Source organism: Saccostrea cucullata, unplaced genomic scaffold, assembly GCF_032062105.1.
Source record: "Saccostrea cucullata isolate Sc308-1 unplaced genomic scaffold, CSIRO_AGI_Scuc_v1 ctg48, whole genome shotgun sequence".
In the NCBI taxonomy this organism is placed as follows: Eukaryota; Metazoa; Mollusca; class Bivalvia; order Ostreida; family Ostreidae; genus Saccostrea; species Saccostrea cuccullata.
Genome location: NW_026930219.1, coordinates 269519 through 287136, shown reverse-complemented (window position 1 = coordinate 287136; position 17618 = coordinate 269519). Strand labels below are relative to the sequence as shown.

The window sequence follows — 17618 nt, the reverse complement described above, 5'->3', positions numbered from 1 at the left end:
CCACGTGCGAAAAATCCGAAACCGAAGCTGTTTTGTAAGATTTACTACGATTGGTGTATTTAATTTGTGACAACGTCACGTGGTTTCTCATGTCGGATTGTTGGGAAAAAAATGTCGACCAAGAGGCATAGAAGAAGATGAAATACATTTTGCGTCCATAATTTATTAGACTTATATTACATGAAAATTATGCATGAACTGAAAAATATAGTATTGACAGTTTCTTGAAAAAAATCCGACATCGAGAAAGGAGGTTTCGTTGCGTAAGATAATTCCCATCTCGGAAACTCATTTCCTTGTCAAAAAAACAACAAAGATGGCGACAGACTCGGGCACCTCCTACTATCAGGTAAGAAATCACTAAATCTGTAATTATTGTTTTGATTAAGAAGTAATTAAACAATGTAAGTAAGAGAGTAACACTCAAATGTACGTGTAATTTCCCAGGCCCTGATTTTGATTGAGTAGCAATGCCAGACAAAAATTTTAAAATGAAAATTTTAAAATTTTTTTGTTGTGGGTGCTTCCAACAGCCTATTTAAAAGTCAAAACAGAAAAAATTAACTTGATACAACAATTTTTAACAAAATGAAAGACGTTTTAGTACGGCACCCCTGTGAAATATGAAAAACAGATAAATTACAAAAACCAGCAAAACACAACCCCACTCCAGCTGACCATTAAAAAAATCAAATTTCTACATTTTATGACTTCTAGGTGAAAGATATATGTCTCTACTAATAATTAAGACAAAAAATGAAAATTACTCATCAATTATGGGACAGTCAATACCATGATAAATAGGATGATTTCAATAAAGTGTAAAACAAAAAGAAACCAAATTTAAGCTTAAAATCGTATTTAAAATTTCAGCTACTTTTTCACAGTATTAATAAGTTTTGTGTTGTATTTCAACATGATCAATGTATAGAATGTGCCTTTATATCCATGAAATCTTATTCTACTTGTGGCATATGAGCATGACATAGATAAGCCCAACGAGTTGTATTAATTACATTTAGTGTATGAGTTGATTTATAGGGTTTTTTCCCTTCTCAATTAAAAGGTGATAAAATTGAGAAGATTTTTAAAGCAATAAATGTTGCAGTTACTTAATATTTGAATAACAAGGAACAGAAAAAAAGTTTATTAACCAAAAACACCACCCCAGTACTCCGAAGCTGAAACAACGTTGAAAATCAACATACCAAAATTCGAAATTTTAAGCTTTTTCTCCAAGTTAAAAACTGTTTAGCATACCAGCTTATAGCTAACACCCCCTATTCATACACCATATGAGATTACTGAGCAATTCCAAGTCATTTATAAAATAAAATGGTGTTGTTATTTAAATGAATCTATGCTGAAAATTGAAACAAAATGATCAAATGCAATCACTCAGAAAGAATGAAAATTAAGAAAACTGTATCCACTATGTTTCAAAGAACTACTAGTTTCAAAGAATTCTGAACAGAATTTTTAATGAAAACTTACAAAAAAAATAAACTATCAGTAAGTAAGTCACTAAGTGCCATCTTTTAAAGCATTTCAAAATTTTTGGTCTAAAAATTCTTGTACTGTAACATTATTTAGTTTTATAAATACGTACATAACATACAAATACAAATACATGGAATTACTTATGACAATGTGCACATAGTTACATCACTCGTATCTAGGAATTATGTTAGAGAATTTTTAGATGATCAACTTATTTTTAAAGTTTTCAGAGAGATTACTTTCATATATAGCCTTATTATTTGCATAGTGTATATTGTATTTCTTTAGTGGTACTGACGGTCTTTCTTAGCACTGACACTCAGTGACAGTCGTGATTTTTCTTACAGATAATATTAAAAATATGTCTTCACATGTGTAATACAGCAAAATATACATTGCAATACTTTCTACACATTGTTTGGGGCTTTAAACTTCATTGACGAGTCTAATTTTGCCACGAAGATTTACAAACGAATTTCCTCTGACCCAACTTCCGGTTAAGGGTACATGAGATTATCGAATGTTTTCAAGTATATTACGTGGGCATACTTGAATGAAATCTTTTGATATCTGTAGTTTATACAATAAACTTGTGGAATATCACCCCTTTTTTCGCGTACTCGATCGTTAAAGCTGAAAAGGGCAGTTGACAAAAATTCAATTGCGCTTACTAACAATGCCTCATGAGATTTTCCCGATAAAATGTTGTTATACACTTAGTTCAAGGTCATAACTTTCAGAATATCCACCAATCAAAACATCAAAGAAGGCAGGGAAGGTTTTTGTAATATAACATGATGTGCATCGGGGTCGAAATTCCTTGTGTTTACAAAATTATGCGCGCGCAGCGCCACCTATACCGCTGGCATTGCTAGATTGAGGCGACTCCACCCTTTGACCATTCCTTTTTACATGGCTGTTTATTGCTCTAGTAACCTTTAAACAGGTCCAGCATTCAAAAGTGCATGTTGTTACTTGATGCATATCTCAAACCAGAATCAAGTTTTAGACAGGAAACATTGCAAGTAAAATTGAAGTTATATTAGAAACACATCCATGAATGTAAGTGCCAGAAGATGCTTTTATATACTTCAAAAGATTTTTTAATCTTCTTGATGCAGTTTTTGAGCAGAAAGCTTATTGAAGTGTTGGATGCTCTCTTCTTAACTCCGTTTCTTCCCCAGTATTTTAATTTGCATGACACAAGGTTGGGTAACCTATCAAGCAACTGATTTAAACCAAACAAGTATCTTTTGGGTCACTAAAAGAGAATGACCTGTAAGAGATGAGTCAAGTGAATTTCAACAGAAATGGGGCAAGGCATACATATTGAGTCACTTAAAATAAGACATAAGGTGCAACTTTTGCAGAGTAAGGTTTAAAAGATAAAAGTGACAGTCAGATTATCAGAGAAGTCCCAATCACTGTGTATACAATGTTGTTGACAGGTTTTTAACCTCTGATAATGTTAAATTTATGATAAACAGTCTTAAGTTACAGTTATTATTGACTGAGTTTGATTGTTTAATCATTGTTAATGCAAGAAAAATGTGCAGCAATTAACTAGTAATAACAATACACTTTAAAAAAAAAGATTTGAATTGTTTTTTATGTGTAATTTAGAATGAGGAAGCAGAAAACACTAGATATTAAGGCAGATTTGAAAAGAAAATTTTAAAGCTTATTTAAGTAACGTTATAGTATTTAGACTCGTGTCTTCATTTTATAATGCGATAAAGAACTGTTTGTTGAAATATTTACATTATGACAAGGAAGTGGCACTATCAGATGAAGTATTATTGGACATTGTCAGATACATGTAAAGAGGGGTTTTTTTTCTCAGTATTACACAACAGTTTAATAAATATCAGATTCAATTTTATTTACACATTTAAACATCATAATGTTAGAGCAGGAAAATATAAAATGGTAGAAGTAAAGAAGTAAATATACTGTATATAGGTTATCAATTTTCTGTAATATTTCCTTGATATTACTGTACACATGCCTAAATATATGTATAATTTATAATAAGCCCAGTCTTAATCATGTTAAAACAAACAAGAGAGATGGGCAATTCAAAGCCAATGATTCCCTTTTTAGGTACTTATTTGTTCTTGTTAATAAATTGTTTGTTCCTTTTTCCAATATAATTATAAATTATTATCTTAATGTTTTAAGGGGATCTTCATGCATAGTAACTCTATACAGTAATCAAATAATAAAATTTCTGCATGCTATTAATTACATTAATTTATTGGATATTGGAATTTAACTGTGAATTTGTATCCACAGTGCCCACAATCTTCACTGGGATCTACAAAGCAGAGAAACTGCTACAATGAGAATATTTATATGCAATGTTTCTTTACAAGAAGAAAGATTATGGAATAAACTCAGTGCATAAATTTCTACATTAACAATTTAGTCTAAGACAAATTTTATTTAACTGATTTGGACATTATCATAAATTAATGTGTCCAACTGTAGTCAGACTGCTGAGAATCCAAGAATGATATTAGATTTGAGAATAGAAAATGGCCGAGTAGAGGAACGAATAACATAACATGATGAAGAAAAAAGAAAATTAAATCTTAATTATTGTTAGTATCACACTCTAGCTACCTTTTTGTAGATATGGGTGGTGATGGAGAGGAGATCAAAATTGCAATGTAATATATTTAAGAATTCAGAAAACAGATTCTTGTATGATTTAAAATAGACTTTTAATAATCAGTTGTTCAAAGTGTTAAATGATAAATTTTATTTCCATTATGTCATAAATCACACCTGTTTGCTGAAGGAAATCCAGAATGCTTTAATATTTTTTTCATCTTGATACTTTTAAGCTGAACCTTCTTTAATTTTTGGCTATACAGGGAGGTGCCATGGTCAACTCCTACACAGAGATCGGCAAGAGATTTGGGTTTGATCCAAACTTAAGCGAAAATGATCTACAACAAAGACTTGATGAAATGCGGGAACATCTGAAAAAGGAGATTAGAAAAGAAATGAAGATCAAAGAGGGGGCAGAGAAATTGAGGGAAGTGACAACGGACAAGAAAAGTATGTCAGACGTTCAGAGTATCGTGAAGAAGTCCAATAACAAACTGAAGGAACTGCAGAATGATCTCCAGGAAATTAATGCTTATCTGCTGGTGTCCAATAGTACTAGTGTTCATGATGCATTGTCAGGTAATCTCAATGTGGAAAGTGATTAGTTTTATTCCTATATAGGCTATATATGAAGAAAAGAATGGGATACAACTCTTTGTTCAATTGAAAACATTGAAATTCAATAGTTGAGCCACAAAAGCTCACCTGTAAAGATGAGAGAATGTAAAAATGAGAGAAGAGATAGGGAATTTTACAAATTTGGATTTAACAAGAACTTTGTAAACTATTTTATAATTGTGAACATGGTAAATGCTCTTTGTTTTGCTAAGGATTGCTAACACTAGGCCTCTGAAAAAATATGTAGTTTCTGTTGCGGCAGAAAAAAAACATTGGTTAGGGAGTTAGGTATGTAAAAATTCAAAAAACAAAGCATGTACGCAACAATAATGACAAAAGAAATGGTGGTTGAAAGCATATCTTTGACTTAAAGTTTAAGTAAAAGTTTTTGTACACTAGAGAAAAAATTCTAGTCTTCAATGAAGAAACACAAAGAAAAAATTCAATTGGCACTATGAAATTGAATAACGATGACATGGAATACTGAAAACAAGCATTGTTTATTAGGCCTTCCAGGACTCTGTCATGTTTGATATTTGCATTGAAAGAATTAGAATAAAATTTTTACATGTTCTGTTTATTAATGTAGAAAATGTGATTTCAAATGTAGTGTTATTCATGTTCATGGTATTTGACCAATAAGATGCCATCTATTTCCCAGTCAGATATAGAGATTGCAAGATTTCTTTTTTTGTTGACAAAATTTCTTATTCTAACATCTTATTCTACTATCATATATATTTGTACAAACTAGATGACACTAAAACAAATGAAAACTACTTGAAGGTCCTTGAAACATTTACCACATCCCCCTAAGTGTTTTAGATATACTACTTCCAGTTTTTACGGCTACTTGAACTACTTAAAGTCTGAGTGTGTTCCCCTACCGCCAGGAACATAAACCACCCGTAAATAATTCTCCTGAATCGTACCCCTTGTCAACAACAAATATGAATGGCTTATCTATATGAGATACACCTATTGGATCTGTCAGTTTGGCCCGTGTTTATTGATTAACTGGGAACTTTGGAGCATTACTTAGTCTTGGTATTGATGGAACTGTCATCTTACTCTATATGTAGATGACTTTAATTGTATTTAAGCAACAACTTTCTTCCTGTTTGTGACATTAAGAAAATTAAATCCTAATAGACATATGATTCTTTATGAGTTACTTAAATGATAATGCATTAATACAGAATAGGATCATTTACTTTTCCTCATAAAGTACAAGTGTCAAATGGAACTAAAAAAAAAATATCACACTGTAAGCAATACTGATCAAGCACCTGTATACATACTATATCCTATAATAAAATGTTAAAATTCCCTTGTCCCTTCTGTGAATTAATGTGTGATGTATATATTTCCAGATGACAGAGATAAGGATGCTGTAGACATGGACCCCGTGTCTCAGAGACTTACCTCTCTAGAAAAGCAATACGAGATTGAGAACAAGGTACTTGTATTGACACTTGCAGAAACTCACAGATCAACAAAGACTTCCATTTGTCTAGAATACATGTATTTCTAAGAAGATTTAAATTTCAAAATCTTTTAAATCTTTAATTTTGAATATTTTGCCCTGAAATATTATCTTTTCATTATAAAAACATTTATTCACATAAAAGGGTTGCTGATTTCTGTATTTAATAAGCATTTGCAATTGGAATCCTCAGAAGTTGAGGGTATCAAGAAAGAAATTCAATGAAACACTGAGATTAAGATTCTGGTGACCGATGATTTCTCCAGGTAAAGCAGGGAGCAGAGAACATGATCAACATGTACAGCAGCGGAAATTTCCGTGACAAGAAGATGCTCGCCGAGGCTCAGCAGATGTTGTCAGACGCCAAAACAAAGATGGAGATCATCAGAATGCAGATGCTGAAGGTCACTCAAGATGCTACAAATATGGATGATGGTAAAATATTACATCTTATGGTATAATGAGAAAATAAGTGCACTTTTGAAACATTTAAACAGTTGGTCGTGTTCTGTAACTAATCCCCTTTGCTTATTTAAGCACATCAAAATTTAGCACAAGAATCGATCAGGGATATATTAGTACCATGAGAACAACTTTGTCATGTAATAAATTTATACAAGTATTGCACCAAAAATACCAAAGTATGAATCCTCTTAAATTACATACACAGTAAGTTGTTGACAACTGTGAAGGTTTTCCCTTAATGTCATGCTAATTCATGTTTTTGTTTTTGTTTTTTTTTGTTTTTTATGTACACTATTGTGTTTGTTGTAAACATGGTAAAGTAAAGGCTATATGACTGCTGATATGAATACATACTTATGAAATGGATTTTGAAAAAAGCCTGAAATTTCCTTGTAGCAACCCAACGTTGTGAGGTTTTATCTCCCTTGGAGCTGAGAATAGAGGAGTTGCGTCATCATCTAAAAATAGAGTCGGCTGTACAGGATGGAGCCAAGAATGTCCTGAAACTTCTTCAGAATTCTAAATCTCCTGACAGCAAAGCTTTGAAAGAGGTATTGCTTGATTTTCCTATTTGAAATCTGATTCTTCAAATACTTTTTTGGGGATATATACAAGTAGAATGATTTTATAGTATTGTATTGGAGGAAAATATCTCTTCATGTGTTGAATTTTCCTTGCATAAATGCTCTCAGGAAAGAAAATAAATGTATGTCAGAATTCCATTGAATAAACATGTGTAATGTGTAATTATAATTTTCAACAATGCAAATACCTACTAAAAGGTGCAAAAGAAAAAAATGGTGAAAAGAAGTGTGAAATAAACTTCTTTTCAGTATATTTTAGTGTATGTATTCATATATGTATTTCAAATAATAAATTGATTATTAATAAAAGAAAAAAAAGTTCACATTTTACTTACATATGCTGCATAGGAAGAATTGCTTTTGAATATTTAATTATTATTATTTTTATTATTATATTCTTATTAAGGCAACACTGAAGTTGACAGAATCAAGTCAGAAACTAGAGCTGTTACGAATCTCACTGGAAAATCGGTGCAATGAACTTGAACCTAAGTCTAAAAAAATAGAAATGTTGAAGAAAGAGTTGGATGCTGTGACTATGTCTCCTGGATATGCTTCTAGGGAGGATTCATTAAACCGAGACTCGAAATCACAAAATTCTTCTCCCTTCTCCAAATCAGCAGCCATTACAGGCAAACTGGAGGTCAGGTGAGTGAGAAGCAAGGTCAAGGTCAATAGTTACCATGGAAACTAAAGAAAACCAAAGTTCCCAGTTAATCAATAAACACGGGCCAAATTTTGAAGTAACCACAGTTATTAGTTGGTGATACTGTTTGCTGATTAGGATGTACATTTTGAGTTTATGAATTGTTACTTGTTTGTGTTAATCACCAACTTCCTTGTAAATTAATTAATAATTTGTGTCAGTTACTGGAACACGTATGAAAGTATTGGATGCCAGGACCTTTAGCATGATTCTGTGGAATTCAAGTAGAGTCAATTATATTTTGCTGTTCATCTACATATTATGAAAACAAAAAAATAAAACCAAGAAAGAAAAGTTAAGAATTAAAGCTATCATATTTACTTATCTCTCAGGCAAAGCTGCTTTGAGAGATACAGATATAGAGTGAAGCCAAGATTATGATAAAAGTATGAGGCATAGAGTATACTTTTCTTTGTTTAGACTTGTTGGGTGCCAAGGTTTACTAGAAGACATTCCTGGAAGAAAAAAAGATAATCTGCAGCTGCTCTTGTCCAGTCCTGGTGAGAGTAAGAGTCTACTCAGGGGATCAAAGCGAAGCAGTACAAAGACGTACACCGTCAAGGAGGAACTTTCCAGTAAGTAGACGTAGATCATGCAAGCAATAAGTGAAGCTTGCTCTGATTTAAACTTCCTTAAGCGTGTAATATATACTCTAGTATTACAGGGGACAGTGGGTGGATCCTAGGTATCAAGTGTAGACAACTGTTAGAGAAGGAAGTTTTTAGATATTTGAGCATGTGCCAGTGTTAAATACATGTATGTTGTGAAGTGGGTACCAAGGTTGCTTGTAATGAGGGTCAATAAATTTAGAATTGGTACCTAACCAATCAAGTGTTAGGTTTGAAGATAACAGATCACAAGTCATGTATTTCATCTGAGAATAATAGCTTATGAATTTTTTTAAAGCAATTTTATAAGGAACTAAATTTAAAGAAGAAAAGTCATAGGATATGTCTTACCATATTTTATAAATAAAATGAAGTGAGTGAATTTCAAATACTGAAAATAAACATGAAGTGGATTTCTAACGTGTTTTAAGAATTCTGATAAACTTTCATACAACTCATTAAAATTGCACCATTAAATACTTGTACAATACTTGGAGTTATTCAGAAAAAATTGTCAGAAGAGGAAGTGTTTTGAAAGCCTATAAGCCTATTCACTTTTCCCTAGGAGTTTGTTTATGTTTGACAAATTTTTTTCGGGGGGAGGGGGGGGCAAGGTGAATTTTCCTTTTTTTTTCTTGTGAGATTGGAGATGGTTCTAGAGTATTGGGTACAGAAAATTTTGAATGGAATTGTTGTTGGAAAAACATTAAATGCATTCTTGCAGGACAACTTACATATATTACAAGTTACAAAGTCTAGTTGAAATATTTTAGATGAGGTGATGGCGGTGGTAAAACTGGACAACATGCAGCAGTCTCAGACGAGCTGGAAGTCTCTAAGTCAACAGTGCTGGGATCATCGATTTAGTATAGAACTGGACAGAGTAAGATTTAGATTCAGATAGAGATATATAGCATGCTAATATAGAACTGGACAGAATGAGTCACTTAAAGTCAGAGATATAACAAGTTTATCAGAGAACTGGATGGAGTAAGTCACATAGATTCAGTAAGAGATATATAGAATGTAAAATATAGAACAGGACAGAGTAAGTCATATAAATTCAGATAGAGATTATATAGCATAAAGGTAAAGCGAGTTTATTATAAAACTAAGGAATGCACACAGAGTCAGATAACGGTTTAACAAGTCTATTTTAGACATAGGAAGTAACACAAAGTCAGATAGTGGTTTGATACATGTAAGTTTGTTTTAGAACTAGGCAAAGTATGTCATATAGATTCACATAGGGGTATAACAAGTATAACAAGGAGAAGAACTAGTAAGTTGTTAGAACTTGTTTCTTATCCTTTTGCGTGTCAATAAAATATGTTCAAAACAAAACAAGTTTATTATAGAACTGTACCAAGATGTTCACACAGATTCACAGAATAATTTAACAAGTTGTTTATAGAACAGAACAGCATAAAGTTACACAGATAAATTTGAGTTAACTTTTTAGCAACAAGTGTGTAATAAATACAATCAAAATTGAATTTGAGTAAATTAGAAGCTCTCTAAGTCTTTACAACTTTAAGTCACTGGCATCTTATACAAACTTTGCTTACAGTGATTACATTCTAAATGTCCCTTGGAAAAATTATGAAAAGTATCCACCTGGTGCAAGTACCTGCATGTGCTTGAAAATACATAAATATTACATGTTTTAATGTGTTTCCTGTGGAAATATAATGTTTTTAAATGTTTACACAGTCTAGGGAACTGGAAATAGCAATATACTGGCGAGATTGGAGACAGATGGCAGCTATCAAATTCCTAAGATTGGAGGATTTCCTGGATAACCAGCGACATGGCATGGCCATTCATCTGGAACCACAGGGAATACTGTTTGCTGAGGTAAGAATAGCTTTAACGTATTCCTTGTGTTGGTCATAATACCATGTCCATGTATTTGTGTGACTTGCATTTTATTGTGCTGCTTCATATGCATGTATTTACATTATTATTTCAGATTACATTTTTAAATCCTACTTTGTCGAGAAAGCCAAGACTTCAAAGACAGAGAAAAATATTCCCAAAACACAAAGGTAGATTACATGGAGAGACTTAAATTATTGTTGGTAGCTGACTCAGATGCACAGCTTGTTGTAATTTGTTTCGTTTAATTTACTTTTTTCAGGAAAGGACATTTTGAGAGCTAAGCAGGTCAACATCAATGTTGCTACATGGGGTCGTCTCATGAAAAGGTCACTGCCACAGCAATGCACAGACTCCAACGCACTCTCCCCACCTACTCAAATTACATCCCCAGGTTCGACAAGTTGCAGTATGTTTCTCAGAGATTATGAAACAGAATCACTGTATACCAATATATCTTGCATCATTTTATTTAACCTTTGTAGGTATAATGTCTTCAGACAGGGGACCCCCTATTCATCAGATCAATTTTGAGCCCATGTCCCCTGGGGAGCGACCACCACGAATACCAGATTCCTCCCCACCTTCCATTCTTTATGCAAAAAATGAATTTACAACACCCCCTCACCAGCGAGAAACTGCTGTGCAGGTAGACAAAGTGACTAGTCTGTCAAATGATTTGGATGCTCTTAATATAATTTTGTCTTTGCTAAACATGATTATAACTTGTACGTACATATATTTTATCAACTATGATCATGGTCAAAGCTTTATGCAAGGTTTATTAAGCTTTATTAAAAATACTGTCAAATAATACCTGAATTTTTAGCTCTACTGGTCAGAGACCAGAAGAGCTTATGCGATAGTAATGCGTCCGTCATCCGTCCGTCTGTCTAGCTGTCTAGCTGTCCGTCTGTCTGTCTGTCTGTAAACAATTTTTCAAAATGCTACTCCTCCTACAGTTTTGGTCTGATTTCAATATAACTTTGCACACAAGTAGACTACGTACATAATTCTGTATATCTTTTTGTCTGTGTTGCCGTGTAAACAATTCTTTCAAAATGATACTCCTCCTACAGTTTTAGTCTGATTTCAATATAACTTTGCACACAAGTAGACTACGCTAAGATACAAAACTCTGTGTATAGGTTTTTGATTAATGGTGTTGCCTTGGTTACTAAAAATAGAAGTATCTGTGAAATTCCTTTAAAATGCTACTCCTCCTACAGTTTTGGTCTGATTTCAATATATCTTGGCACACAAGTATACTAAACCAAGATACATAATTCTGTGTATTGGTTTTTGATTTCGATGAACGGTGTTGCCGTGGTTACTAAAAATAGAAATTTCTGTGAAATTCTTTCAAAATGCTACTCCTTCTACAGTTTTAGTCTGATTTCAATATAACTTGGCACACAAGTAGACTACAATAAGATACATAATTCTATATATCGGTTTTTGATTTTAATGAACGGTGTTGCTGTGGTTACTAAAAATAGAAATTTCTGTGAAATTCTTTCAAAATGCTACTCCTTCTAGAGTTTTGGTCCGAATTCAATATACCGGTAACTTGGCACACAAGTAGACTACACTACGTAACTCTGTGTATCGGTTTTTGATTTTTGATGAATGGTGTTGCCATGGTTACTAAAAATAGAAATTTCTGTGAAATTCTTTCAAAATGCTACTCCAAATACAATTTTAGTCTGATTATAATATAAATGTGGCATGCAAGTAGACTGCACTAAGAACATAAAGAGACTTAATCAAGGATCATTATACTATTTATTGCTGTTGAAAAGTTTCAATTTCCAACTGCTTAAGTACTTTTCTCTTCCTTTGCTATAAGTACAAACCAGTAGAGCTTCAGTCTCGACAGAGACTTCTGGTTTAAAATAGATTTTATTAAATTCACTTTCTGTGTATAGGATGCCTTGAAGTCGTTTGACTTCCTGCCAGATGACCAGTCTAATGTGATAGACCTTGACAACATGGAGCCGGCCCCAGCCAACGCTCGACCTGTGTCTTACAAGGACTACCGCGCCCCCTCACCCCCAGTTCAGCCCCGCCTGCCTCCACAGTCATCAGTAGAAACACCCAAGTCTTCCAGACAACAGTCTTATGCAATGGAAACTGAGTAGGTTTTTTAAAGCTTCTTTTTTGTCCTTTTATTGTATTTCTGGAGTATTTATCCCATTATCAGTTTATATTCTTCTTTCCTTGATGCTTCACTTCCTTTATATTCTTAGTTTGGAACCAAGTTTCCTTGCATGAAGGTTTTCACTCCTTTCTTTGTGGTGTTAAGTCCCTTGTTTTTGTTCTTTGATCCTATTATTGTGAGGTTACGTTTTACTTGTGAGCACAGACTTATCTTTGCTACTTTTTTTATGCAGCTATTCAAGCCAGCATGTGAACATGGATGAGTTCAGGCCCATAAGTGTACTGGGAAGAGGGCATTTCGGAAAAGTAGGAGTCTTTGCTACTGAATGCTTTCTTATGTGTTTATGAATGTTATATTAGACTATGATGCTTAATAGATATATACACATGTATGTCTGTGATATTTTATTAGCCTTTTTATATTTAAAAACTTTTTGAGAAAAAAAAAAAGAATTTAAGAAGTGAGTTTTTTAAGTTTTGCTGATTTTATTGACCCCCAAAAGTCAAAAAATAAAACAGAAACGGAAAAAAATGAAAAATCAAAGGTACTTTGAAATTTATTGAAAATGTTGGCCTAGTTTTGACCATTGTATGTTTATTGATATGACACAATACTATTACCTACAGGTTATCTTGGCGGAGTACAAAAATACCAATGAATATTATGCCTTGAAAGCTCTGAAAAAGCCAGACATTATTGCTCGAGATGAGGTGGAAAGCTTGATGTCTGAAAAGAGAATCTTTGAAGTTATTAATTCCATGCGACATCCATTCCTTGTTAATTTATTTGCTTGTTTTCAAACTGAGGTAAGTGTATAAAGTCTTTATTAAAAGTTAACTTGTATATTAGCTGTATGAAAAGAGATGTCAGTTAGATCCTGTTGCAGTGAAATTTATTACATATACAGTTGAAGTCTGGTATCTTGAACACAGACATTTATTTATTATGGAAATGCTGCAATGAATTGAAAGACCCAATCGCTTACTCTTAAAGTATTTTATCCTTGATACCAAATCATTGGATATCTCATGGTTCCATTAAGTTTGAAATAATGAGGTTTAACTGTACTTGAAACTTTTATGGGAAATAAATGGAGATTTTAATACTCTAATCCAATTTTCTAAACATTTTAATTTGATTCAAGGACTCAGAGCAGTGATAAGGAACTGATTTTTAAAAAATCAGCAAAATATTTAACCCATTATATTTTGTGTTTTTGAGTGACTAATGCTTATTTTGTAATTTCAGGCTCATGTTATATTTGTTATGGAGTACGCTTGTGGAGGTGATTTAATGATGCACATCCACAGCGACGTTTTCTCCGAGCCTCGTACTGTGTTCTACTCTGGTTGTGTAGTGTTAGGTCTCCAGTATTTACATGAACATGATATAGTTTATAGGTAAGAAAAATAACAACTTTCTTTTGCTAGTTTAAAATGAATTTTATCCATTAACACTATAATTCATAAAACTAAGAATGCACCTTAGGCTCATAAATTCAAAAGAATAAAAGAACTTTATTTTGTAATAACCAATATTTGCCCCCCAAAATCAAAACTTTGACGGAGAAATATTTAATTATGTTCTTAAACAGGGGAATATATGCTGACTTCAAAACACTGAATATTTTCATTAGCAATGACGTCATATGTTTGAAATGACGTCAAGAAAATGGCGTAAGTTTAAAATTTCATGATTTGTACAGAAAAATGTATGTTTTACGTTGATATTTTGAGTAAAAGTCACCGAGCGCAGATCAGATCAGGCTCAATATCCTGATATTATGTGTAGAATGATAATATCATTATCAATGAAATATGTAAATATTGTTCCTGAGCAAACTTACACTCTATAAGTTTTAAAGCTAAAATTGTTGAAATTTTGTCCTCTTTCTAAAAAATGACATAAAATTGAACTAGTTTTTGAGGTCATAAAAACAAAAATTGTCAGTTAACTACTTTGAAACTATAATATGATCTGTTCATTTATATTTCTCATAAAATTTATAAAATTCAGCACATTTCAAGAATTTTTCCAAATTTGACTTTTGTGGGGGCAAAGATGTGCAATGTACCGCATATAGTTCTTGGACTTTGCTTTGTTACAGTATTTATAAGAAATATTTGTGATAATAGTATTGATGTCTAAAACTTTGAAAGGAAATTTAAATTAAAGGTACTATGTTTTTTTTTCCAGGGACTTGAAGTTAGATAATTTATTGCTAGACCAAGAGGGTTATTTGAAAATAGCCGACTTTGGGTTGTGTAAAGAGGGGATGGGCTATGGTGACAGAACGAGCACATTCTGTGGGACCCCTGAGTTCCTGGCACCAGAGGTTCTGACAGAGACGTCTTACACCAGATCAGTGGACTGGTGGGGCCTCGGAGTACTTATCTTTGAGATGTTGGTGGGAGAGGTAAATATAGAGCATTTATATTAAAGAAATGTCAGGTGAACAGATCTGTGAATGCATTCATAGAATGCAAGTTTGGTATGAGGTTGGCTTGAATTTGGCAAGTACCTGTGAGAAACCTCGAAAGGAAGTAATTATAGAGCATCAAGTCACTCCTGATACAGTAGGAGGTCCTGGTATTCTTACTATTGTTACTCAGAAGAAGGTACTATTACAATGTGTATATGAGTACTAAATAATACACTGTTTCTAAACTGCTTGATTCTTTTTCAGTCTCCTTTCCCTGGTGATGATGAGGAGGAAGTTTTTGATAGCATCGTCAATGAAGAGGTCCGGTATCCCCGCTTCTTGTCCACAGAAGCCATAGCTATCATGAGGAGGGTATGTGTCATTGTTTAGTGTTTCAAGAAAAAAAATTGATGCAAAGCCTTTTAAGCAACTTTATTTTGCTTTAATCTGTTAATTTATTTGATGCGTTTGTAGCTTTTGAGGAGGAATCCTGATCGCAGGTTGGGGTCCAGTGAAAGAGATGCTGATGATGTCAAGAAACAGGCATTCTTTAGGGTCAGTCTAGTTTGTTTATTGTCTCACTGAAGTACTGTCAACTGAATCAAAGCTATTCTGCAATGTCTTGGAATTTAAATGAATTTAGTCTAGTTCATAGCCATGATAATGCAGAGATTTTGTCAAATGTGCAGACAAGTTACCCTTTATACTATTTGTCAGATGCAATAGTAATACATTATACATTACATGAAGTTCCAAGAAGGATACATGTTTGTTTCTGGTTCAAAACACAAGTATATAATTAGGAATATTACTATTCTTGAGTATTTACAATGAAAAAAAAGTTTTGCTTATCTGCAGGTTGTAGCAAATTTGTCTCATTATGTTTAGTTATAGGCTTGCATTTGCATGTAAAATTATTAAAACTTTTTGACATGTGAGTTTGATATTCTTTTACAGAATTTGGCCTGGGATGACTTGCTCATGAAGAAAGTTAAGCCTCCATTTGTTCCTACAGTGGTATGTATTTGGAAAAAAATAATTCAAAAAAAAAAAATGACAAAATTTGTGATAACAATACTTGTGTAATTCATTTCAAACTACACAAAACTTTCTTCAAATAATTTTTTACAGAATTTGAAATATTTGTGGAAAGGGGTATGTTAAAACATATTTGGGTCCTTTTTATTGTAGAAACATTCTGAAGATGTGAGCAATTTCGATGAGGAATTCACTCAAGAGAGGGCCGTGCTAACTCCTGCCAAAGACCGTAAATCATTAGCTCCTGAGGATCAGTCACTGTTTAGAGACTTTAACTACATTGCTGATTGGTGCTAGCAGTGGGTCACAAAGTTCAAAGGTCAACTGACCAGAGACAGTCTGCATCAGTATTCTTCCAGTTTCCATGTTGCCAGCATTTTTCACTGGCATTGATCAAGCAAGCAGAAAATTCAGTGAGGATTGAATGTTGCTAACTTACAAATATATTGCTTGGATCAAATGTCAAGAAGTATTATATGTTAGAACACACTGCTTTTATGTTGAAGGTTAAAATAACATTTATGCACTTTCACCATACCTGCTCACGTAGCAAGAACAAAGTCACATTGATTTCTCCATTTCATTATCATTAGTACTGGAGCAGGGATGAGAATCATTAGTTAATGTTCATGTCAGTCTACTACAGTACAGGGATAGACTCCTGCAAAGAGTTGTGCAAATCTACAAGGTTAAATGTTGGTGCATTCAGTCATAATATTGTACAAATGTGTGCAAGGGCACCTGCTGTCTGAGCGGAGGCCCGTGTTGACTGGTTAATATGAGAATATCTTCCCCTCAACTGTGATATTTCTGTGGTCTTTATGGAGGAGATGTGTGAATCACAGCATCTATTTATAAGGGAGTCGATTAGTAAATATTATGTGAATATTTGGAAAGTTATGAATAAATTAGTGCATTAATAGCTTTGTACACATTTCTTATTGATTGTTGCTACTGAGGGAATTCATTGCCCAGTCATTTTATTGGGAGTTATAATGAATAAACATGAAATAAGCTGATTGTTTGTTTTATTACTTAATATTTGGCTTTTAAATACTAAGTACTGTATAAGCAGAATTTTCAGCAAGGATTCTATTTTGGCATTATTAGCAAGGGTTTTGAGATCGCTAAGATTGAATTGCTAACGATTTATTCCATATCAGTTGTTTAGCTTTTTTGGACATTATGAAATCGCTAAAATTACTTCTCCCTAAAATTAACAATTTTTAGCTCACCTGAGCTGAAAGTGAGCTTATCTGATCACTTATTGTCCCTCATCCTTCTGTCTGTAAACTTTTCACATTTCAACTTCTGCTCAAGAACCACTGATATAAACAAATTTTCATCTGCACTATCTAGGATCTTGCTTGTCAAGATCAAATGTGGCATTGTCGTATGTTCTGTAGAATACTTTTAAAAAGATTTTTCCTATATGACATATGTCTTGATCATGATCTAGTATAAATTTTAAGAAATTGACTTCCGTTGTCTAGGTGGTTTTTGAAAAGGTTGTTTTAACAGCCACTATTTTCTAGA

The 17618-nt window shown here is 33.1% G+C and overlaps 1 protein-coding gene across 1 annotated transcript; it reads left to right on the top strand.

The window, feature by feature from the left end:
• Nucleotides 1-101: 101 nt before the first annotated feature.
• Nucleotides 102-17101, top strand: LOC134283294 (serine/threonine-protein kinase N2-like). The gene is made up of 21 exons (XM_062765756.1): nucleotides 102-349; nucleotides 4380-4695; nucleotides 6108-6193; nucleotides 6487-6655; nucleotides 7082-7236; nucleotides 7676-7917; nucleotides 8396-8550; nucleotides 9357-9466; nucleotides 10297-10440; nucleotides 10556-10631; nucleotides 10724-10855; nucleotides 10947-11110; nucleotides 12390-12598; nucleotides 12855-12927; nucleotides 13249-13428; nucleotides 13871-14022; nucleotides 14819-15038; nucleotides 15309-15416; nucleotides 15519-15599; nucleotides 16002-16061; nucleotides 16236-17101. The coding sequence occupies exons 1-21, from the start codon at nucleotides 317-319 to the stop codon at nucleotides 16377-16379; spliced, it is 3009 nt and encodes a 1002-aa protein (XP_062621740.1). The 5' UTR covers nucleotides 102-316; the 3' UTR covers nucleotides 16380-17101.
• The last annotated feature ends 517 nt before the right edge of the window (nucleotides 17102-17618 follow it).

Excerpts from the sequence above, each read along its gene's own strand:
- LOC134283294 (XM_062765756.1), top strand. The coding sequence starts at position 317 with ATGGCGACAGACTCGGGCACCTCCTACTATCAG. Across the intron at positions 12,928-13,248 it reads GAAGAGGGCATTTCGGAAAA|GTTATCTTGGCGGAGTACAA; the intron begins GTAGGAGTCTTT and ends TATTACCTACAG. Across the intron at positions 16,062-16,235 it reads CTCCATTTGTTCCTACAGTG|AAACATTCTGAAGATGTGAG; the intron begins GTATGTATTTGG and ends TTTTTATTGTAG.